Source organism: Mus musculus, chromosome 7 (genome assembly GCF_000001635.26).
Source record: "Mus musculus strain C57BL/6J chromosome 7, GRCm38.p6 C57BL/6J".
Lineage (NCBI taxonomy): Eukaryota > Metazoa > Chordata > Mammalia > Rodentia > Muridae > Mus > Mus musculus.
Genome location: NC_000073.6, coordinates 34,017,409 through 34,042,553, shown reverse-complemented (window position 1 = coordinate 34,042,553; position 25,145 = coordinate 34,017,409). Strand labels below are relative to the sequence as shown.

Genomic DNA, 25,145 nt, shown 5'->3' with positions numbered 1-25,145 from the left:
TTCAACAATTGGTGCTGGCACAACTGGTTGTTATCGTGTAGAAGAATGGGAATCGATCCATACTTATCTCCTTGTACTAAGGTCAAATCTAAGTGGATCAAGGAACTTCACATAAAACCAGAGACACTGAAACTTATAGAGGAGAAAGTGGGGAAAAGCCTTGAAGATATGGGCACAGGGGAAAAATTCCTGAACAGAACAGCAATGGCTTGTGCTGTAAGATCGAGAATTGACAAATGGGACCTAATGAAACTCCAAAGTTTCTGCAAGGCAAAAGACACTGTCTATAAGACAAAAAGACCACCAACAGACTGGGAAAGGATCTTTACCTATCCTAAATCAGATAGGGGACTAATATCCAACATATATAAAGAACTCAAGAAGGTGGACCTCAGAAAATCAAATAACCCCCTTAAAAAATGGGGCTCAGAACTGAACAAAGAATTCTCACCTGAGGAATACCGAATGGCAGAGAAGCACCTGAAAAAATGTTCAACATCCTTAATCATCAGGGAAATGCAAATCAAAACAACCCTGAGATTCCACCTCACACCAGTGAGAATGGCTAAGATCAAAAATTCAGGTGACAGCAGATGCTGGCGTGGATGTGGAGAAAGAGGAACACTCCTCCATTGTTGGTGGGATTGCAGGCTTGTACAACCACTCTGGAAATCAGTCTGGCGGTTCCTCAGAAAATTGGACATAGTACTACCGGAGGATCCAGCAATACCTCTCCTGGGCATATATCCAGAAGAAGCCCCAACTGGTAAGAAGGACACATGCTCCACTATGTTCATAGCAGCCTTATTTATAATAGCCAGAAACTGGAAAGAACCCAGATGCCCCTCAACAGAGGAATGGATACAGAAAATGTGGTACATCTACACAATGGAGTACTACTCAGCTATTAAAAAGAATGAATTTATGAAATTCCTAGCCAAATGGATGGACCTGGAGAGCATCATCCTGAGTGAGGTAACACAATCACAAAGGAACTCACACAATATGTACTCACTGATAAGTGGATACTAGCCCAAAACCTAGGATACCCACGATATAAGATACAATTTCCTAAACACATGAAACTCAAGAAAAATGAAGACTGAAGTGTGGACACTATGCCCCTCCTTAGAAGTGGGAACAAAACACCCATGGAAGGAGTTACAGAAACAAAGTATGGAGCTGAGATGAAAGGATGGACCATGTAGAGACTGCCATAGCCAGGGATCCACCCCATAATCAGCATCCAAACGCTGACACCATTGCATACACTAGCAAGATTTTACTGAAAGGACCCAGATGTAGCTGTCTCTTGTGAGACTATGCCGGGGCCTAGCAAACACAGAAGTGGATGCTCACAGTCAGCTAATGGATGGATCACAGGGCTCCCAATGGAGGAGCTAGAGAAAGTACCCAAGGAGCTAAAGGGATCTTCAACCCTATAGGTGGAACAACATTATGAACTAACCAGTACCCCTGAGCTCTTGACTCTAGCTGCATATGTATCAAAAGATGGCCTAGTCGGCCATCACTGGAAAGAGAGGCCCATTGGACACGCAGACTTTGTGTGCCCCGGTACAGGGGGACGCCAGGGCCAAAGGGGGGGAGTGGGTGGGTAGGGGAGTGGGGGTGGGTGGGTAAGGGGGACTTTTGGTATAGCATTGGAAATGTAAATGAGCTAAATACCTAATAAAAAATGGAAAAAAAAAAAAAAAAAAAAAAGAAAGTTCTTGAGCCTTTAACTTCATGTTTGTTTGGGTGTTATAGATCCGTGACTGTGCCACCAGTGGCTCAGAAGCAGTCGGCCTGGAGCAAGGATTGGTGTCTGCACACAGATCAGAGTTAACATTTATGCATTGTTTGTAATTCTTCACCAAAATCTGAGCAAGTTCTTGCACACAAGTTCTGGAGAATTCAGGCATAGCTTGATTCTGAAAGTGACTTTGAAGCAGATAGTTTCTAGACCATGATCACACATCCCATGGATTTCACACAACCTAGGGGCATACTGAAGTCAGAGGACAAGGTCCTGTCCAGTGGAGAGAGTAAATGAGGTCCCATGTGGTGGCACGGACAGAATCAAAACTCCATACTGTCACCCACAGCAATGTAAGTGGTTCCCTCTTTCAGAGACCCACTATTCACTGGGCTGTGTTGGCACATGACTTTAATCATAGCATTTGGAAGGCAGAGGAAGGCAGAGCTCTTGATTTGTAGGTATCTTGGTTTACAGAGTGAGTTCCAGGACAGTCAGGGCAACACAGAGACATCATAACTTGAAAAGCAAAAACAACAACAACAAAACAGCAACAGCAAAAGAACATGTAGTGCCCTTGTAGAGGATCTGAGTTTGGTTTCTCGAATCCATTGTAACAAGTCTCAGATCTCAACACAACATGAGACATGTTAGAGTCATCATTTTGACCTTCAAACCCAGTATGTGCCCAAGCACCCACAAAAATGGGAACTAAGAGCTAATCTATCAAAGACCTGATCCATAATTTCAGGAAAGTCCACAAATGTTTTCTGGCTTCTGTAGTTTTGCTTCTTAACTGAGGTTGAAAAGCAGGATATTTGCACCAAAGACAAAGGGCTGTGCAGTGTGCTCCAGGGCCCCAAATTCTGTGAGCTTTCACCCATGTTCAAGGACATCCTCCTGCTTCTTCTGGGATTAAAATATGTGGCCCCTAGACACCTTTTATAAAAAGATTTTTTATTTTCATTTTGTGTATATAGCTATCTTTTGCCTGCATGTGTGTCTGTAAGTCACATGCATGCATGAATACCATGGAGATCAGAATAGGGTGTCAGGTTCCCAGGAAGTGCATTAGATATCCGTGGTGCTGGGAATCAATCCTGGGTCTTCTGAGAGAGCAGAAAGTGCCCTGAACCACAGAGACATCTTTCCAACCTCTAGAGACTTTTCCGTTTGCATAGTGGAAGTTTTAGATTTTTGCCAACTCCTCATTGCCTCCTCCATGCCTGATGGCTGTACTTCATGTGTCAACTTGACTAGATTTAGAGACACTTAGGAGGATGCGCAACTCTGAATGCATCTGCAAGGACATTTTCCAAGAGGATTAGCTGAGGCAGAGAAGGCCCATCTTAGAGTAGGTGACACCATCCTGTGGGCTAGGAGCTTGAAGGGGAAAAGGCAGAGACCCAGAAAGTACCAACATGCCCCTTTTCTGCTCCCTGATCTACCATCACCCCAACTGCCATCCCACTATGCCATTCCCTTGCTATCTTGGACTGACACTTCCGGAGGCTGAGGCCAGATGAGACTTTTCTCTTTAGGCTGTCTCTGTCAGGTATTTGATACACAGTGATCTCACTCACAGGAGCTGAAGAAGCCAAGACTCCAGCTGATCCATTGCATGTAGCCTGATGCCCTGTGAGTGGCAGGCAATGCTTCTTTCTCCATTTTTAAAAAAAGATTCATTCATATTCAGTTTTTTGTCTTTGTTTTACTGTATGTATGTATGTGACCAGCATGCCTGTGATCTGCCTTGTGGGTGCTGGTAACAGAACCTCTGTCTTCTGCAAGATTGTTGGGTTAATTTATTGCTATATTTTTGTGCCTATAAACAGTTCTGCTATGAACATGGATATGCAAACTGTCTCTATGAGACCTCACTTATCTGTCTGTCTGTCTGTCTGTCTGTCTGTCTATCTATCTATTGAGTCAGAAATCTCCGTATGTAGTTGGTGTGTGACAAAACCTTTTCTGGGGAGAAGCAGCAGTGCCAAGCCTCAGTTGCTCTGCATGACCCCTTAATTCTTTAAAAACCAGTACCATCTGGGTGATTCTTACACATTACCAAGTCCTGCTGCTGCACGAGGTACAACTTTGGTTATCTCTGGAACATGGCCTCTTTGTGCTTGCAGAAAACACTTCCCCGAAGATGTCACCTCAATGATGCTGGGTTCTTGTTAGTCACAGCTATTTTCTTAGCTCTAGCTACCTAGCATCAATAGTCCCAGTAATGCAAAATTTTCACTTTAGTAGTTCAGGTATCTTGTTAATCGCAGCTTATTCTTCAGCCCCAGCTAACCAGAACCATAGAATCTTCACAATCAAAATAGCCATAGCCCTGAAAAGAGTCTTTAATATTCCCTATGAAATTACACAAGCTGGGCCTCCATCTTCTGCACTGTTCCTAACATTATCTTCCAAGCTCCTATACAACATCCCACAAAGCTCTTAACACCAAATGGATCTTCTAGCCTAAAGTTCCAAAGTCCTTCCACAGTCCTCCCCAAAGAATGGTCAGGTTGTCACAAGAATACCCCACTATGCTGGTATCAATTTGTCTTAGTTAGGGTTTCTATTCCTGCACAAACATCATGACCAAGAAGCAAGTTGGGGAGGAAAGGGTTTATTCAGCTTACATTTTCATACAGCTGTTCATCACCAAAGTAAGACAGGACTGGAACTCAAGCAGGTCAGAGAGCAGGAGCTGATGCAGAAGCCATGGAGGGATGTTCTTTACTGGATTGCTTCTCCTGGGTTGCTCAGCCTGCTCTCTTATAGAACCAAGACTACTAGCCCAGAGATGGCACCACCAACATGGGGACCTCCCCCTTGATCACTAATTGAGAAAAAGCCTTGCAGCTGGATCTCATGGAGGCATTTCCCCAACTGAAGCTACTTTCTCTGTGATAACTCCAGCCTGATTCAAGTTGACACAAAACCATCCAGTACCCACCAAGCAATCTCACTGGCTGTTAGGTGACACTATGCCTGGGTGGAAGTAAACAAGAATTTATTCAGCACAGAAAGAATTCAATGGTAATAGTATGGATACCACGGAAGTCCAATTGGTGACCCAGTGAGTTCTGGGGTTACTCACAGGAATAAGTGAGAGGGTGGCACGCCCTCTGGTCGGGTCCGCTTGACAGGCTGAAAAAGTCTGTAAGCACTCAACGAGGAAAAGAGTTTCAAGGAAGCTCACCTCCTGGAGTTTTGGCGTTCTCATTTACCCATATACTCATACTCTATTCCCGCGTTAGTCTGGTGTATGGATCTAGGAGTTCTCTTTTAATATTTTATTATAAATGCCTTTTAAGATTAAATTCTGGCTTTCGGCCGCTGCAGCCATCTTCCAGTAACTCGCCAAAATGACGAACACAAAGGGAAAGAGGAGAGGCACCTGGTATATGTTCTCTAGGCCTTTTAGGAAACATGGAGTTGTTCCTTTGGCCACATACATGGGAATCTACAAGAAGGGTGATATTGTAGACATCAAGGGAATGGGCACTGTTCAAAAAGGAATGACCCATAAGTGCTACCACGGCAAACCCGGAAGAGTCTACAATGTACCCAGCATGCCATGGGCATCATTGTCAACAAGCAGGTTAAGGGCAAAATTCTGGTCAAGAGGATCTGAAAGGAAATAAAACTTGAGACATGTGATTCATGTAATTTATGTCAAATAGCCCAAAGAGTTGTTTGTGAGCTTTGAAACCTGGGGCTAAAAACATAGCAGAACAGGCCAGGACATGCCCAGGCAGGCCTGTCATTACATGTCCTGACTGGCCTGGTGCCTCCCTATCTCCCGCCATTCTGACAGTCTGTTGATGTTTAAATGGACCAATCATGTAAAACCGTGCCAATTCCTCCCCCAGCCCCACCCCTTTTCTATAAAAGTCCCTAGCTTCCAAGCCTCGGGGTCGAAACCACTGTCTCCTGTGTGAGATACGTTTCGAACCGGAGCTCCGCCATTATGGCTCCACCATGTGGTCGACACCTCTGTCTCCTGCGGGAGATATGGGTCGGCCTGGAGCTCCGTCATTAAACTACCTCATGCTTTTACATCAAGATGGTTGTCTGTTCGTGATTCTTGGGTGCACGCCGAATGGGAATTGAGTGGGGGTTTCCCCACTAGGTCAATGTGCAGATTGAGCACATCAAGCACTCAAAGAGCAGAGATAGCTTCCTGAATCCGGTGAAGGAGAACGACCTTCAAAAAAAGGAAGCTAAAGAGAAGGGCACCTGGGTGCAGCTGAAGCGCCAGACTGTGCCACCCAGAGAAGCACACTTTGTGAGGACTAACGGAAAAGAGCCTGAGCTGTTGGAGCCCATTCCATATGAATTCATGGTCTAATGTACACAAAGAAATAAAATACCAGCACCAGGAAAAAAAAAAGATTAAATTCTGTTATAGTTAAGCCTCCACATTGTTCCAAGGTCCCAGAAGCCTGCCAGCTTGAAATCTGAGCTTGAAATCTGGCAGGAATGCAGAAAGGAAGTTACCTATTCATTTACTAATTAAGCATTACAAAGACAGTAGCTCAGAGCTGGTCTGCAAAATATTTACCAAGGACAGTAGCCATTTTCACCCAAACAAGGGAATAATAGAGCTAGGGAATCCTACTGAGACAGAGATCTTCTCTACTGCTAGGTATAGCCAGCTTCACATTAGAAGCAAGTTGGTATATTCTTCTGTAGACCCAGGAAATAGGGTGTTGGGGTATTGCAGTATTCATGATAAGGTCTGCTAGTGCAGAACCCCTGTTGGTGGGTTTAACAATAGACTAGTTTGCACCTGGCTCCCTTCTTTTGCGGCAGCAGCCTGGTCCCCACCTACTTTTGATGTATACATTCCTTTTGTATTCCATCAATGTAACTTGGTGGATTGTATTTTGCCTGGTTTCTTGTTATTTCTTTTTCTTTTTCTTTTTTTAAAAAAGATTTATTTATTATTATATGTAAGTACACTGTAGCTGTCTTCAGATACACCAGAAGAGGGAGTCAGATCTTGTTACGGATGGTTGTGAGCCACCATGTGGTTGCTGGGATTTGAACTCTGGACCTTCGGAAGAGCAGTCGGGTGCTCTTACCCACTGAGCCATCTCACCAGCCCTATTTCTTTGATATAAAAAGTTTGATGCTCGACCTGACACATACATTCAGATTCTACACAATCTCAAGTGTTAGTCTGTCAGTCAACCACCGGCGCTTTGCCCACCTGCCCCACCTGTTCCATGCAGACAAAGGGACCCAGAGGGTCTGCGGCAAGAGGGGTTACTGATAGGAGCAGAGATGACTCAAAGACAGGTGCAATACTAACACTTACCCCAGCATGGGTGACAGCTCACAAAGCTGGGAGCCTGGAGCACACCACATAGCCTGCAGAGAGCTCTGTGTGTTGGCTTGGATGTCAGACAGAGAAAGCTCTGGAAGGTCATATAATCCTTATTCCTTTTGACTCCAGGTGGGTGGTTCTGACCCTACAAGCTTGAGAAAGCAACCAAGAAATGGAAGGGACAGTAGCTTATGTCACTCTGTCACTCTGGAGCATGTCCTCAAAGAACTGTGTAGGAGGGGAGCACCTGTACTCTAGCGAGCATAAATTGTCACTCATATCCTTCTTAGAATTTGAGCTCTCACATATGACAATGAAAGACCCCCGAAGGGAGACCTTCACTCAAGTCTCGGGAACGTCGCGCACCCAGTGGGACACTGAGACCGGACTTTGTGATCACACGAGGAATTTTTATTGAAAGCGAGACAGAACGAGAGCTCAGGCCAGCATGCTGGGGTCGAGACTCATGCACCAAGCAAGGAGTAGAGGAGTTTAGACCCTGGCCTGAAATTTTACAGAGCTTATAAAGGCAAAAACCACAAACCAGGGGGAGGAAAAGGGGGAATTTTAAAACCATAAATTCTCTTAACAGCTAGGTCATGTGCTACCTTAGGCAACGCTCCTGGGGCGTTGAGACATTCCACAGAGGTCGTTGGAACATTATGATTGTTCCAGGAAAGGTATGTTCCGGGAGTGGCTGAGGCCCAAGGACCAAGTGTTTATGACTCAAGTGTTTATGAACCTGACAGGTTGCTAGTAATTTTCCACTCTTCATTCCCCACTTCTTCTTGTAAGTAGCTCTAATCTTAGAGAGATTGTTCAATGCCTTGTAAAGCCTGATACTGCTGTCACAGAACCATTATCTGAACAGCACTCACTCTTTCTTTTACAAAAGTCTCCAGCCTATTGAGAATACACAGTCCAAAGGTTAAAATTAATATCAAAATGACTAAGGGCCCGGCTAGAGTGGACACCAGAGTAGAGAACCAAGGTGACCGGTTGTACCAACTTTCATACCATCCTTGATAAGCTTCTCTCTCTTTTTTTTCCATTTTTCTAACCTTTCCCTGAGTTTGGTCATGGAGTCTCTGATGACGCCAGAATGGTCTACATAAAAACAACACTCTTCTTTTAAAGCAGCACAAAGTTCTCCTTCTTTGAGAAAAAGCAGATCTAATCCCCTTCTATTTTGTAACATGACCTCTGACAATGAAGTTAAGGACTCTTCTAGCTTAGTTATGGACTGCTCTAATGCCCCCAGGTCTGCATCCATAGCTGCTCTAAGCTCATTATAGTAATAGGGCTGCTGGATAAGGGCAGCTGCTCCTGTTCCAATCCCTGCTGCTACTCCTAGTCCCAACAGGACAGCTAAGGTCAGGGTTATAGGTTCTCTCTTATACCGAGTATGGTGGTCAAACTCATCTATAAAGGAGCTATCATCATGGGAGATGACTCGGGGCACCAGTTGGACCAGAATGCAAAAGTCTTCAGTAATATTAAAAATTGAAGTGTGAAGGCAGGGAGTCAGGCCGGTTCCACAGGCCCACCACGTATCCAGAGGGGGCACTAGGTACTGATCTGAGACATCTGGCAGGGTGTTAATGGTTTTGTTGCAGAGGGGCTGGTGTCCAGTAGGCACCCTGCCTATGCATAGTCCAGTGCCCGATACTGCTGAAAGAGTCAGTTTCCGTTGACTCCCCCAAGGACAATGTGAATGGTCAGAAGTGACGTTATAACTCCGCACCTGAGCTATTCCTTCATAATAAGGGGGATTGGCAGCAAAACACAACCAGCAAGACTGGGTAGCGGTAGGGTTTGTACGGTTTATAATGGTGAAGGCACCATCAAGTAGATTGAATAGGCGATCCTCCGTTCTCATGGGGGAAGGGGAGGAAGTAGAGCTGGGGAAGGAAGCTTTTCCTAAAGATGGTGTAGGACCAGGGAGTCCTCGCGTGGGAGTAAAAACAGGGCGCTATCAAGCACTGAATTAGGGCCTATGGCTCATGTGGGTGGACTCTCTATTTTTAATCTAATAGTAAAAATGAACCCAGGGTCTCTTGATGGAGCGTATACTCGCCAACCCCACCTATTTCCTTTAAGCCAATTCTGGCGATCTTGTCTCCCTTTCTCGGTGAATTTTATAAGTAGTGGGTTGCAGTATTTACCTTTGCATAGTCCTGAGGGGCTGTTTTTAAGAGCACACCCATTCTCCGGATACTTAGAGGGGTCCCTTTCTCCTTGGTTTGACCCATCATGGTCACTACCCCGTTTTACCGTGATTAGGTCTCAGGCAGAGGAAGGATTCCAGTAGGCATCTCCTGTTGTTTCACATCCCCATTTAACACAGAAAAAACTTGATGTCCCTCCACACTCCTGTCGAAGCCTTCTGCTCTGACCCTGTCCAGGGCAAACATAGAATTCTGCGGCTCTAAGATTAGCCCGGTAGAACTGCCCGGAACATCCATACGTGCTCCCTATCCCACCCGGGAAACACCGCTCTTCAGGGGGTGGGTCACTAAGATCGGTATGATCAGGGAGGTCTCAAGTGAGAGATCCTGGCACTAACTTACAGATGTCAGGTGTAAGATCAGGCCACCAAGTCCACGGAGGGTGTACTGCGGTTGTTGACCACACAATACCGCCCTCTTCATTAAGCACTTCCCAAGTTAATTTTTGGGGAGCATGCGGGTTATTACCCAAGGTTGGGGCTACGGTGAAGGCGCAGCTTAAGAGGATTGTCAGTAGCTGCCACTGTCCAATTATCTTCATGGTTGCCCTTATCCTGGCTGGGAGCCTTCTTGACATGGGAGGCATGAATCCAGGCGGCGATCCTGTCTACCTTTACTGCCGTGGGGGTTGTTAACAGCACCAAATAAGGTCCTTTCCACCGGGGCTCAAGTGTGCCGGTGCGATGTCGTCTGACCAGGACCGAATCTCCGACCTGGAACCTGTGGGGCACTGCTGTGGTCCCCGGTGCATAGGCTTCTTTGATCTGGTCCCAAACCTGTGTTCAGACAACTTCTAAGGCCTTTAAATGGGTAAACAGAGCAGAGGGTGAGAAAGAGTCAGTACTGGGATCCAATATCCCACCAGACTCAGTCAAGGGGGGCGGTCCCTCATGTAGAATTTCATAAGGGGTAAGGCCGAAACGTCCAGGTGTGTTTCGGACCCCAAGGAGCGCAAAGGGAAGGAGGGTCACCCAGTCTTTACCACCGGTCTCGATAGCTAATTTAGTTAAGGTCTCTTTTAGAGTCCTGTTCATTCTTTCTACCTGTCCTGAGCTCTGGGGTCTATAAGCACAATGTAACTTCCAATCAGTCCCCAATTGCGAGGCCAATCCCTGACTTACCTGGGCAACAAATGCAGGCCCGTTGTCTGAGCCAATTACCTTGGGGGATCCCAAACCGGGGTAGGATCTCTTCAAGGATCTTCTTGGTCACCACCTGAGCAGTTTCAGACTTGGTGGGGAAAGCCTCTACCCATTCAGAGAAAGTATCTATGAATACCAGCAGGTACTTGTTATCATACATTCCTGGCTTGATTTCAGTGAAGTCTGCTTCCCAGTAGACCCCTGGGTGATCTCCCCATTGTCTTTTTCCTTGTTCTTTGCAAGGTCGGGCCGCATTGGTGAAGGCACAAGCCTGACAGGATTCAAGCACTTGTTTAACTATTGAGTTAAGTTTCAGGATATAATAATTAGAGCTTTTTACTAGCTGTAAGAGTTTTTCAGATCTCAGATGAGTCAACTGTTGTAGTTTGTGAACATAACTCTTTCCCTCTTTTGTGGGCAGAATAATGCGCCCATCCGTAGTCTGTGCCAGCCCCTGGAAGTTGAATTCTTGAGTCTGTTTGTGACAAATCATGGATTCTAATAGCCTGAAGTTTTCGTCAGAGTAGGTATAGTTAGGACTGGTTGCTGGTGAGGGCTCTGGCAGGGGCCTGTCTCGTCCTATTATGATTGTTACCCCCTGAGCTGCCTGCTTTGCCGCTACATCAGCCATCTGGTTTCCTCGGGCCACAGGATCCTGTCCTCTCTGGTGGCCTGGGCAGTGGATAATAGCCACCTTTTTTGGCAAGTGTATGGCCTCTAATAGGGCCAATATTTCTTCTTTGTTTTTAATGTCTTTACCTGCCGAAGTAAGTAGCCCCCTCTGTCTGTAGATGGCCCCATGAATATGGGCTGTGGTGAAAGCATAGCGGCTGTCAGTGTAAATGTTGACTGCCTTACCTTCAGCTAGCCGCAGAGCTTGAGTTAGCGCCAGGAGCTCAGCCATCTGAGCCGAAGTTCCTTCTGGAAGACTACTTGCCCAAATTACCTGTTTTCCATTTACCACTGCCGCTCCTGCTTTTCTTTTTCCTTCCACCACAATGCTGCTGCCATCTGTGTACCAGTCAGGTACACCTGGCCAAGGCTGATCAGTCAAATCTTTTCTTGTTCCAGTTTCTTCAGCCAGAACATCAGCACATTGATGTACCGGGGCGGAGTCATCTGCCAGGGGGAGGAGGGTGGCAGGATTGAGGATGGCAGGTGGGGCAAAAGTCACCCGATCATTTAGCAACAAGCTCTGGTAGTGGGTCATCCGGGCATTAGTCATCCACCGGTCAGGGGGCTGTCGTACAATATTCTCCAGAGCATGGGGAGCAATTATAGTCACATGCTGACCTAGAGTAAACCTGTCAGCGTCTTTAACAAGCAGGGCTACTGCAGTGTCTATGATATGATATGGAGTCTCGCTAGCAAGGACACACACACAGGACACACACGGGTTCTTCTGCAGCATAGCTTTAATGTATCTCGAGAGAAAGATCATCAGCTTCTGGGGGAGGAGGCTTAGAACACAGGAAACTCGGTCCTTAAATAGGCCACAAGAGGGGTTGGAGACATAATTCACCCTGACTGGCTGCTCATTATCAGTCCAGATGACGCCAGGGTCAGGCAGGGCACAAGGAATGGAAAAATACCCCAGCACATACGCAGACTATTTGTTTACCAGTTAGAACACCGGATATCAGCGCCATCTTGTAATGGCGATTGCAAGGGCGGCTCCTCACACTGCAGCAATGGCTTTCAGGCAGGAGGGCCAACCATTGGCGACCAGGTCTAGCTTTTTAGATAGGTAAGCCACTGGCCACTTCCAGGGCCCCAGAGTCTGAGTCAGGACTCCGCGGGCTACTCCAGCCCGCTCATCAACATATAGGGTGAAAGGCTTAGTCAAATCTGGCAAGGCCAAAGCAGGGGCTGCAAGCAGGGCTGCCTTTATGCTGTCAAAGGCTTTTTGTGTTCCTCAGTCCAGATGAATGGGACTTTTTCCTTAGTGAGTGGATACAGAGGGGCCGCCAGTGTTGCAAACCCCGGTATCCAGAGTCTGCAAAAGCCTGCCGTCCCCAGAAACTCACGTACTTGGCGCGGAGTGATGGGGGTTGGGATCAGCATCACAGTCTTGTTTTGGGCTTCTGTGAGCCACCACTTCCCTTCTTGGAGGGTGTATCCTAGGTAGGTCACTTCGGTGCGACATAGCTGAGCTTTCTTAGCCGATACCTGGTACCCCAACTCACCCAGTTCATTCAGGAGCTTCTTAGTTCCATCAAGGCACAGTTCCTGAGTTGAGGCTGCAACCAGTAAGTCATCTACATACTGCAAGAGAGAAATCTGAGGGTTCTGCGCCCTAAAAGGCGCAAGGTCGCAGTGGAGCACTTCATCAAAAAGAGTAGGGGAGTTTTTGAATCCCTGGGGCAACCGTGTCCAGGTTAGCTGGCCCGTGTGTCCTCCTTCTGGGTCCCTCCACTCAAAAGCGAATAGTAGCTGGCTGTTGGGGTGCAATCGAAGGCAGAAAAAGGCATCTTTTAAGTCTAGGACAGTGTACCAAGTCCGCTCTGGCGGGAGGGAACTTAGTAGGTTGTAAGGATTTGGAATGGTAGGGTGGATGTCCTGTACCCTCTTATTAACTTCTCTTAAATCTTGCACTGGTCGATAATCATTAGTCCCAGGCTTTCACACAGGCAGGAGAGGAGTGTTCCAAGGGGATTGGCAAGGCACTAGAAGCCCTTGTTCCAACAGTCTCTGAATATGTGGCCGGATGCCTTCTTTAGCTTCCTTATTCATAGGGTATTGTCTGACCGAGACGGGGGAGGCATCGGCTTTTAGTTCTATCACAACCGGTGGCACTTGTCTGGCTAATCCCATCCCTGCCTGCTCAGCCCAGACTCCAGAAAAAGTGGACAGCCATTTTGGGGCTAGTAATTGCTTGGGACCCTGCTCATGGAGGCGATACTCTTCTTCTAAGTTTAGAACCAAACATGCTACAGGGGTCTCTCCCCAGGTAACTTCTGGTCCCTTTGAGGTGAACTGAACTTGTGCCTTGAGTTTGGTCAACAAATCTCTTCCCAGAAGGGGCGCAGGGCACTCAGGAATCACGAGAAAAGAGTGAGTCACTTGACTTTTTCCTATTTCTAAAACTCGCTTAGTGGTCCAAGGGTAAAATTTACTGCCAGTGGCTCCCATCACCATAGTCTTCTTGTTTCCTAATTGTCCTAATGGTTTAGTCAAGACTGAATGTTCTGCTCCCGTGTCTATTAAAAAATTAATAGGATTCCCCTCCACAGAGAGTGTTACCCTAGGCTCGAGGAGGGGGACCGAGCCCCGACTCTCCTAGTCTTCTTCAAAGGTCAACACCTTGGGTCCTCTCGGTTTCTTTTTGGGGCAATTTCTGGCCCAATGTCCTTTCTCTTTACAGTATGCACACTGATCTTTTTCAAGTGGAAGTCTCTGTTATCCTGGAGGTCTTCTTGCCCTGTTGCCCAGGTACTCTGACTGTCCTTTCTCTGACTTTCTTTCACCTACTACTGTGGCCAAAATCCTAGTCAAGTTTCTCTCCTGGCGGCGATCACGCCTATTCTCTCTCTCTTCTGCCTCTTTCTTTTCTCTCTCTTGCTTCTCTTCCTCTGTCTCTCTCTTGTGATACACTTTCTCAGCTTCCTTCACTAAATCCTGTAAAGTATAATCTTGGAGCCCCTCTAATCTCTGTAACTTTCTCTTGATATCAGAGGCGGACTGACCAATGAAAGCCATAGCCACAGCTGCTTGCTGTCCCTCTGAGGAGGGATCAAACGGTGTATACCTCCTGTGAGCCTCCATCAGTCATTCTAAGAAAACAGAGGGCGGCTCCACTGGACCCTGAAGGACCTCTCTTACCTTAGCCAAATTGGTGGGTCGCCGTGTGGCCCCTTTGAGCCCTGCCACTAGAGTCCGGCGGTAGACTGTGAGACACTCCTTACCTTCTGCAGTGTTGTAATCCCAGTTAGGACGGGCCAAGGGGAAGGATTCATCTATAAGATTGGGGAGACTAGTGGGGGTCCCATCTGGTCCTGGGACATTCTTTCTGGCCTCCAGCAGGATCCTCTCTCTCTCTTCTGTGGTGAAGAGGACCTGCAAGAGTTGCTGGCAATCATCCCAAGTGGGCTGGTGGGAAAACATGAGGGACTCGAGGAGCCCAGTCGAGCCTGAGGGATTTTCTGAAAAGGAAGGGTGTTTAGTTTTCCAGCTGTACAGATCAGCTGATGAGAAAGGCCAGTACTGCAAAGGGGCAAGTTCATTGGGGCCTGGCGGGGGGCCATCAACATAGGCACGGAGGGGTAAGGTAACGGTGGAGTCGGGTCCATGTTCCCCCTCCGGACTGCAGCCCCTCCAACTCCACGTCCCTGCCGCAGGCCCTACCGCTCCGTCCCTCTCAACAGGGGCCTGGGCAGGAGGTGCAGATGGCCGCGGCAGAGGGTAAGGGGGAGGCTGTGACTCTGGCCACGGAAGGTCCTCCATCTCGGGGTAGATCTTTGGGGGTGCCGAAGGACCAGCTGAAGGTCGGGCCAGCTTGGGTTTGGTTTCTGCGACTGCCACCGTCATCCCAGAAGGCCCCATGGCCCAAGGCTTAACCCAAGGTGGGGGATTCTGGACCAGGGGTCCTGCCAGACGATGACATAGGGGACCTGGTCAGGATGTCCTCCTGTTTCCTGAAAAACAAGGCGCTTGACAGGAAAAATAAGAGGCAGGTTAAAGGCTCCCTCTGGTGGCCAACCTACCCCGAAGGTCGGCCATTTGGAGGAACAAAAAGTCTGCCAGGGTCCCTTCTTGACATCTACTGACAGATTGTGGGCCCTAGTCCTTTCTTCAGTCCAGTGATCAAGAGTCAAAGTCAAAGGGGTCGTCACCGTCTGTCCCATTTCGAGCTCAACAACACACACAATAAAAGCAGACACAAACACAAGAGAAAAAAGAATCCAAAACCGACGTTGACTTCGTGTCGACCAGAGGCACTGAAAAGAGTCAGTCAGCCTAGAATCAGGACGCTGACACAGATCGTCAAGGAGAAGGACTATCTCCTGACTACTCTCATGGGGGTCCACCAAGCGTCCCTGGTCCTCCCCCTGTCTTCCTGGGACTTCCCCCAGGGTGAATGGATGGTGGACACCTGGGTACGTCTACCCTTATCCACACCACTCTCCCTCCCAGAGCGGAGTCTCACTGAGCATCCACAAAACCGAAACTGCGATCGCACCAGATTTCTAAACAGAATACAGACACAGTACTGAGACAAAACAGAGAATCTTACCTCCAAGTGGGTCTAGGACCCCTGGGTGGTCACGCAAATCACGGACGAGCCCCCAAATGAAAGACCCCCGAAGGGAGACCCTCACTCAAGTCTCGGGAACGTCGCGCACCCAGTGGGACACTGAGACCGGACTTTGTGATCACACAAGGAATTTTTATTGAAAGTGAGACAGAACGAGAGCTCAGGCCAGCATGCTGGGGTCGAGACTCATGCACCAAGCAAGGAGTAGAGGAGTTTCGACCCTGGCCTGAAATTTTACAGAGCTTATAAAGGCAAAAACCACAAACCAGGGGGAGGAAAAGGGGGAATTTTAAAACCATAAATTCTCTTAACAGCTAGGTCATGTGCTACCTTAGGCAACGCTCCTGGGGCGTTGAGACATTCCACAGAGGTCGTTGGAACATTATGATTGTTCCAGGAAAGGTATGTTCCGGGAGTGGCTGAGGCCCAAGGACCAAGTGTTTATGAACCTGACAGGTTGCTAGTAATTTTCCACTCTTCAACACCTGCAGGCTCATGGTGGGCTATAAAACACTCTGCTAATGACCAGGCCTACCAAATCCATCTGGCACCAATCTCCCGGGAAGCTCAGGATTCTTTGTTTTTGTAGTGCTTTGATTAAGTCCAGGGCCTGCACAAGCTGTGTGCTGAGTTGTGCACCAGATGGAGAAGCTCTGCTTTTTTGTTCCTTAGTTTTTGTTTTTGTTTTTATTCATGTTTTGTCTTTTGTTTTAAATCTGTAGTCAGAAGCATGGTCTGTCACCCACATGTGTATTGAGGAGAGTTATGTCACAGCATCTTCATAGTCCCTAGACCACCCGTAGCTTCCAGAAGGCATAAAGACACCTTCAGAAGCAAGAACTGTTTAGACACAGGTGATTTGGAAGCCTAAAAGGGGGCAGTGAAAGAAGGGGTAGGGAGGATAGCCCACGTATGGCCAGAGTTCCTCCTATGCTCTGGGCAAGGTGAAAGTTTGAAGGCTGCCAGACACTTTCAACTCAGCCCTGGGTGGGCATCTAAGCCACTGACCCCACTCAACGGAGGTGGACAAGGGGCAGCTCCCGACCCGGGACCCCAAGGTGACACCCTGTAGTCCATGGGTTATGGGAGATAGGGTTGAGAGAGAGAGAGAGAGAGAGAGAGAGAGAGAGAGAGAGAGAGAGAGAGAGAGAGAGAGAGATTCTCACACAGGCAAGAGTCTGTGCAGCAGGCCTTGATTAAGAGCTTTATTATAGAAAGGCAGGGAGAAAGAGAAAAGGTAAAAGAGAGAGACCAGCCATGGCCAAGAGGAAAGAAGGGGGAAAGAGAAAGAGAGAAGAAAGGCTAGAGTAGGAGGGAGAGAGAGGAAGAGAGAAGGAGGAGAAAGGAAAGGAGAGAGGAAAGAAGAGAGGAGAGTAAGGGGAGTAAGGGGAGTAAGAGCAAGAGGAGTAAAGGAGTAAGGTGGGTCAAGCAGCCCCTCTTATTGTGTGCTGTAATCTTTACTGTTTCTAGGTAACTGGGGAGGAGACTAGCCTGAAGGTCAGAAGCTTGGGACATTGCCTACATGACTACTAACCATGCTTCTCTTGTGGGGGCTTAGAGCGCGATAACTTCGACAGGAGCCAGAGTTACAGGAGACATGAGAGAACTCCTTCTGTCCCATGTAGGTGCATTATTAACACCAGGTCCCAGGGTTCAACATGTAGCCTCAAATGTGAACCAGGCTGTCTGTGCATAGCCCAATGCCACACACATTGCTACGCACACTCCAGTGAAGTTTGCTTGGCAGGCAAAGAGGCCTGGTAGCAATCACGAGGTAAAGGGTTTCACGGAAACTCACCTCCTAGAGCATTGGCATTCTTATTAACCCTCATACTCATACCCAATCCCCGAGTTACTCTGGTGTATGGATCCATGTGTTATCTTTTAGCATTATTTTATTATAAGTGCCTTTTAAGATTGAATTCTTATATAGTTAAGCCTCCCACCAGTGTTCCAATGTTCCAGAAGCAGATGAGTTTGGAATCCGGTAGGAATGCAGTAAGGAAGTTACCCATTCAGTAACTAATTAAGCATTACAAAAGACAGAGCCAGCACCTCAAGGCTGGTCTGCAGAGTATTTACTAAGGACAGAAGTCAATCTCACACAAACAAGGGAATACCATGAAAGAGCCAGGGAATCCCACTGAGATAGAAATCTTCAGTACAGGCTACATTATATATTAGAAGCAAGTTGGTGAATTCTTCTGACAAATGGAGTTTCTCCATAGATACTTAAAAGTTATACTCATACTAGAAATTATCAGGACCCAGGAAATAGGGGGGTTGTGGTATTGCAGTATTCATGAGAAGGTCTGCTAAAGTAGAACCCCTGGTGGTGGGCTTAACAATAGACTAGCTTTATACCTGGCTCCCTTCTTAGTGGCAGAGGCCTGGTCCCTGACTTCTTTTGATGCATACATTGCTTTTCTATTGTGTCACTGTAACTTCGTAGATTGTATCTCGTCTGGTTTCTGGGTATTCTGCTGTATAAAAAGTTTGATGCTTGACCTGACAAAATACATTCCGATTCTACACAATCTCCTGTGTGCAACTGTCTGTCATTTCTGCCAACTCCTTGCCCATCTGCACCCAGAGACCCATCCATGCAGACAAAGGGACCCAGAGGGTCTGCGGCAACACATAGCTCCCAGAAGGCAGGAGGCTTCCTTAAGAAGCAAGCTCTGGCTACACACTGGTGAATTCGAGGCCTGGGTCACAGGCATCAGGGTCAGTCTGTGCAAGATGGCCTCCTAATGTGCTGTTTGGTTTGAATCTGGTTCCTTGTGTTCTCTAAGAGTTCCTGCACTGGAAACGTAGTTCCCGTCATAGGGTCTCAAGATATGATGTGATGGAGAAGCATGAGACAACTGGAAAGGTGAATAGGACTCTCGAGTGTGTGGGAAGGGACACATGCTATAGACTAGGTGAATGCTGGAGACAGCCACAAACTGACTTGGCCATGTGATTAATTCTATTTTCTGAGTATCTGTTGGTGACTGGGTCCTCCATAGAGGCTAAAAAAAATGAGGCTGCAGGACTGTGGACCTGGAGCCTTCAAAATGATTAGTTCTTCTTTATAAATACTGAGCCATGGTTATTTTATCATAGCATTATGAAAAAGAATAGTACCCTTTACTTTTTTCAGCGCATACTCTATAATGAGATAGCCTGTACCTGTTGGGCCTTCCATCAGCCTCTGCATCATGAGAAATATATATATATTCTTCTGGGTATGCCTGATGGTGTGAGCCTGGGACCCATGCAAGGAAATGGCTCATTGGTAGATCTGAGGCACATGGCTTTAGGATTGGCCACAGGGCAACTATTTGGTGACTGGTGTGGGAAAGGACTTCCTGCCATGTCCATGGAGCAGAGCCACATGACAGGTCCTAAAGTTGTAGGACCTTGGGTCCCCACTGGGTGTTACACCCAATGGGGAAGTAACTGGATTCAGAACTGGGTAGTTGACATTAGGATTAACTGAGTTCTGGTTTTGGCCAGGTCACACACTGATTTCCAGGCAGAATTTCTGTTCACCATAACGGGCAGGAAGCCTTAGAGATTGGTAAGTTTTTTCTTTTTGTTTTCTAAATGGAATACACTATGACTCACACACAATGCACAACTGGTTCATGCCTCCAACACTTGGGAGCAGGGACAGATTTTGCTATTTAAAGCTTGTGTGGTCCTCAACAGACCCTTGGTATTCCTGGTCCTACTCAGTTCCATGTTCCTGGGGAGTTCAGTCTGGGAGGTCATGTATGTGCCCTGTGGACCCTGTCCCATGAGGGTGACAGATACTCAGGTGTAGTGACTATGGTCTCTTAGCATGCTCTAATGAATTCTGCAGGACATTTTGGCAGCACCACAATTGATAGGTTGCACTTCAAAGTCCCACTGGTTGTCCCTGCAGTATCCTTTAACCCAATCAGCCCCAACCTCGAATCAAAAAATCCAGGCTTCCCTGTGAATTGCAAAGCTTTTATTGTTGGATTCCTGTTCTTAGACACCTGGGGAGAAGGGGTAGGGCTTGCTGCATCTATGCTGGTGAGGAGGCAATTGGTTTCCGTGAGAGCAAGGATGTACCCATCAACATGTCCGGCTGGCTGTTATTTTATTCTGCAAAGAGAAAGTCAAGCAAGGCCTCAGAGGTAAAGTAAACTTCTTGCCCCACTGACTACATACAGGTACACCTCTTGGGAGGAACTGCATCCTGTTTGCAGTAGCTTTTGAGTCTGATCAGGGTTAAGGAGTCTTGTCTCCCACCTGTTGAGACAAACTCTGCAAAAAGCCTCCAATCCAGGCAGATGGGAGAAGCAACCTTGTGAGACACCATAGGTACAAGTCAGACAGAGTAGAAAGGAGCTGACAGGGCTCCATTGGAGCCTTTGGGCAACTGGGACCCCAAAAGGGAACTGACTCCTGTCACATGATGATGACCCTCAGATATCTGCAGCTGACACAATAACTTATCCAACCAGTTCTAGGGACAAGAGTGGGTTCAATTTAATTCTACCCTTGAATGTCCCAGCCCTGGAGTCCACACAGTGACCTTGGAGATGCATAGAACAGGAAAACAGATGACTGTTTTGGGGCTGGAGTGGTAGGCTTGAAAAGTTAGAATAAAAGACCCAGGTTGGAGAATGGTGCCAGGCCCCAAGCTTGTGCAACTAGACTTGGGAGGCTGCGTCAGGAAGGTTGATAGAGGCCAAACTTGGGCAGGGATTTAGCGTGGCTTGGCTGAGTTGAGCAGCCAGGCCAAGATCAGGAAGCCTGGGAGTCCCTTCCTGCCCCATCCTCCTGATATCCTCAATCAGGTGTGCCACTGCTCTGTATTCACAGAGAAGCTTCCAAGTGGGGGAGAAGTATAAGTCCTGCCCTTAGCAAGACACGTAGAGACTCACGATGAGACTGGTTGCCTGTGCCTTGTCTTCCTCGGTCAAGGTCCTATCAGAACATTTCTTGATATTTGCAGCATTTTCCAGTACTTTAGTGTTTTCATTGAATTGTTTCAGGTACTCAACATACTCTTCAGTGGTCCCATTCAAAAATAAATCAACTTTTCTCTGTAAAGCTGGGCAAAGGCCACAATCTGGAACACAAAGACAAGGTGATCACCTCCCCTTGAAAGACAGGCATCAATACACCCCAGGGGATAGAGGGTGTGAGAGCCTGAAGAGCCTGCATCCCTGACACACACACAGAATACACACCTCCCTCTGAAATCAGGAGCAGGGCAGCCCCGAGCAGCAAGAGAGCACCAGTGAGCTTCATGGTAATGGTGGCAAGTGCTCCTACTCAGTTTGGTCCCCTTTTATAACTGCCCTGGTCTGCAGAGTGGGCAGGGAGGGAACCATATCTGAGTCCTTCCAGGCCACTCCCAGGATATGTCTTGGAACTTCCTGGGGCTGTGAGTTTGTGGCATGGGGAGGAGTGTATTTTGGCAATACAATAAGATCCTGGTCAACAACCTGGCTCTGCCTGGTCCCATTAGCATTGATCTTCTTAAGGTCACATGTCATGTAAAGGCCAAAGGAAGGTATGACTAGGGAAAAGGTCAAATGACCACCAGAAGTGAGGCCCATGTTACCCTGTTACACTGGGGACCTCACTGTCAGTGTCTAGACATGGCAGACCTCAGACCGCTGGCCATGTGACCCTTGCCCTGTCTTTGTGCTGCCCCTATCTTCCATTTGCTTCCTGTCTTCCCTTGAACCAGTCTCATCAACCCAAACGTCTTCTGCTGTTGTAGGCAACCTTCAACTTGACCTTTTTGCTGTTGTACAGTGGTTTTTTGAGATAGGGTCTGTCTACACACCCCAGGCTGTCCTGGAACTATGTAGACCAGGTTAGCCTTGACCTCACAGAGGTCTTTGTGCCTCTCTCCCATGTGAATGCTGAAATCAAAAGCAAGCACTGGCACATCTAACTAAATTTGACCTCTTCAACCCCTGGTTAAGGTTTATGTTTTGTGTTTTTGGGGTTTCTTTGTTTTCTTTTAAGATGTATTATTTATTTATTTATTTATTTATTATTTATGAATACATTTATTCACTCATTCATTATGTATGTGACTACACTGTAGCTGTACAGATGGTTATGAGCCTTCAAGTGGTTGTTGGGAATTTAATTTTTAGGACCTCTGCTCGCTCTTGTCAATTCTGCATGCTCAGTTCCTGTTTTCTTTAGCCTCAAGATTTATTCATTATTCTACATAAGTACACTGTAGTCTTCAGATGTGCCAAAAGAGGGTTCAGGTCTCATTACACGCAGTTGTGAGACATCATGTGCTTGCTGGGATTTGAACTCAGGACCTTTGGAAGAGCAGTCAGTGCTCCTACCCACTGAGCCATCTCTCAAGCCCTCTTTTTTTTCTTTTTCTTTTTTTGAGACAGGATTAGTCTTGAGCCCATAACCCTCCTGATAAAAGTGTGTGTGTGTGTGTGTGTGTGTGTGTGTGTGTTTGTGTGTGTGTGTGTGTAGTGAATCCAGCTGGCAATAAACATTGTCAAAATCTGTTAGCTACTGTGACTCACACCTATGCTCCCAGCTCATAGGAGGCAGAGGCAGGCCGATCACTGTGAATTAGAGGTCAGCCTGGTTTACACGGAGAGTTCCAGGCCAGCCAGAATTACACAGAGAGATCCTGGTGATAACCATCATTAGTGTGTTCATTAAGTTCACACTGCAAGTGCCTTATGGTCAGAAGGCTTAGCTGTGCAACAGGCCCATCCCTTCCAGGCTGCGGCCATTTGGTAGCTGAAGCATTTGACAGGGCTGCAGTGCAGGGGACAGAGGGTCATGGAATGAAGAGTGGATAGAGGGCAGACTCTGAGGAAGGATAAAAGGGATCCAGAGGACAGAAACTTTAGACCTTGTTTGCCAGAAGAAGTCTAGGGAGCTGTTTAGTTTTTGTAGACTTCACCAGGGTCTAGGTGTACCCCACTGCTGAGTGCGAAGGAGGACTGGTTTCCTGTCCATGATGTGGAGGAGGCTTCACATGGAGACTTCTCATGCAAGTATTAGGACTGTTCACCAGAGGGTACCCCTTCTGCCTCTACCAACTGCCAGCTGTTGGGGTTGGACTTTTGCTTCTGTGTATTCAAATGCTAAGTACTGAACCCCATGATTTGGACTCACCCCACCCTCCAATTCTTTGGTGATCTGGTAAACAAATTCTCATATATACCATATGTTGCTTTGTAAACTTTGCTCATCTTATTCTTGGGTCAAATAAATGTGTCTGACTGGCAATTACTGGAGAGAAAAGAGGTATTCTTGGCTTTGGTTACTGGGTTTGGGGTCACTGGTAGAAATCATGAGGAGAGAGGAGGAGGCAACCATGAGGCCTGATGGCTCATGAGCATGTAGCCAGGAGCACTCGACCATGAGTACAGGCTGATGGAGCAGAAATAACCTTGAGAAAAGACTTAAAGAGCATGTAACAAGGGGCCTGTGGTTTGGATATAAGTTAGAATAGCTCAGAACCTTCCCAATCTAGGCTTTCAGACCTTCAAATGAAATTCCAAGCCTTTGTGTCTTTTATAGGGTATAGCTAGAATGTATACTTCATTTACAGCCAGCTTTTGTTCACTGCTGCTACATATGGTGGGCAAATCAAGAGGCCAAAGCCAGCCTCAGAGAGTGTTCCTATGCCCAGGCACAATTTCTATCTTTGTGAATAAGGAGGTGTGAAGAGGAAACTTAAGGTTTCAATGGAGAGTCATGTGTGTTGGATGGTGTTTTGCTGGAGCAAAGATGTGAAGGAGGGTGTTCCTGAAGCAAACAGAGGTAAAAGGCCAAGGCAGACATGAAGGAATATTTGGCTGAAGAAGATACAGGTGAAAGGATTTTTGGCTACAGCCAGCATGTGAAAGGACATGTGGAGAAGCATCTTTTGATAATGACCCACATGTATTCGTCCGACTTACACTGTGTAGTTGAGCTCCATTTGTCAGGACTCCACAGAGAGAAAGGTTCCAAAAAAACCTCCAGTGGTGTGTTGTAGTTTCTTCCCTCAGACTCTAGTAGATTGGCAGAGTGATGTCGGCTAATGTAGACACACATATGACATAGGGCCCATTGAGGACAGATAGTGCTTGGAGGGAGTATAAATAGAACCTGAAAGAGAAGTGACAGAGGTTGAGCTCCAATTGCTGGTACAACTTAGCTCTCCCTAAGATATGCACACCAGAGAACCTCTCTCAGGATTCTTCCCAGGTCCCTCTTGCTGAGTCAAGCCCAGCTGAGGCTTGCCTGTGTCTGCCACCACTATTGATTCATGTTAGCTATCCCAACACTACCTAAATTTACTGCTGATTTATCAGTGATGTGTTTGCGAGTGGATTGAGCTATTGCTGTCTACATGTGATCTGAACTGCTGATTTCCAGATAATACATACAGCATCTGCTCCAAAGAACCATTTTGAACAGATCCACACCCCTCATATTCTTTTCTCCCCACCACCTCTGGTGAGTGGTTGGCTAAAAGTGATGTTAAAGCATTTAGGAACTATCATTAAAGGAATGTTTGAAAAAAATTAAAGTTACAGGGATCCAAGACACATAACTGGGGATCACGGGTGGGAAGCACCATGTCTTTACCTCATTTCTTTGGACTTTGCAGGTCACCTGACAGCATTGTGCACACGTGAACCTTGAATTTATCAATTACCTAGCATGTTTTTCATTTGCAGTGTCTCTGTAGGAGGTAGGACACCATTTCTCTATAAATAAGTTCCAAGTGAGAACCAGGGCCTTCATATGCTGTGCTCTCCATATCTGAAATGCTTTCCCTTCACCTCTCTGGGAGATTTGTCATCTAAATACCCAGACTGAATAAAAAAAAATATATCCAAGGAGAGCCAGCTATGGTTTCAACATGTCTAGGGTACACACCAAAAACCCACATTGAGCTTTGTTCCATGGTGTGTGGCAGGGCTGAGCAGTGTATGGTGGATGCTTGAGAATCAGAAAGGAGCCTCTGTTCTCTGTCTTCCACAATCTGCTGTAGCCCATCTGCTGTGTACCCTCTGTTTAGACAGCACCAGGCCAGGGTTACCTGAGGTTGCCTTATCCTCAATTTTCAAGATTCCATATCATGAATCAAATTAATGTCTTTCCCATATCCATTGCCTATTCTTAGGACTTTGTCATAGCAACACAACACAGATTACAACCCTGCAGTGTGGATGGATCCCTTGTGTATAAGAACACACCTGACCTCCACCGTAGCAAAGGCTCTATGGCCAACTTCCTCTTCCCTAGCTCCTTTTTCCTTGGCTGCCTTTCTCTGATCTTTAGATGTTTGAAGGCTCGGGAGAGCAAGGCTTTCCTCTCTCCCAGGGTCAACACACATAGGAAGTCTTTACAAATGCTGGTTAGATTTACTGATGGACTATTTCACTTCTTTCAAGTCTATAAACAGGACCCT

The 25,145-nt window shown here is 47.0% G+C and overlaps 1 protein-coding gene and 1 pseudogene across 1 annotated transcript; one reads left to right on the top strand and one right to left on the bottom strand.

Moving 5' to 3' along the window:
• Nucleotides 5,083–6,135, top strand: Gm12760 (predicted gene 12760; annotated as a pseudogene).
• Scgb1b27 (secretoglobin, family 1B, member 27) lies at nucleotides 19,673–21,073 on the bottom strand. The gene is made up of 3 exons (NM_009596.2): nucleotides 20,926–21,073; nucleotides 20,617–20,804; nucleotides 19,673–19,831 (listed from the first exon to the last, which is right to left on the bottom strand). Exons 1-3 carry the CDS (start codon nucleotides 20,984–20,986, stop codon nucleotides 19,802–19,804), a joined length of 279 nt encoding a protein of 92 aa, NP_033726.1. The 5' UTR covers nucleotides 20,987–21,073; the 3' UTR covers nucleotides 19,673–19,801.
• Between the last annotated feature and the right edge of the window lie 4,072 nt (nucleotides 21,074–25,145).

Excerpts from the sequence above, each read along its gene's own strand:
- Scgb1b27 (NM_009596.2), bottom strand. The coding sequence starts at position 20,986 with ATGAAGCTCACTGGTGCTCTCTTGCTGCTCGGGGCTGCCCTGCTCCTG. Across the intron at positions 20,805-20,925 it reads GCTCCTGATTTCAGAGGGAG|ATTGTGGCCTTTGCCCAGCT; the intron begins GTGTGTATTCTG and ends TTTGTGTTCCAG. Across the intron at positions 19,832-20,616 it reads CACAGGCAACCAGTCTCATC|AATAAAATAACAGCCAGCCG; the intron begins GTGAGTCTCTAC and ends TTCTCTTTGCAG.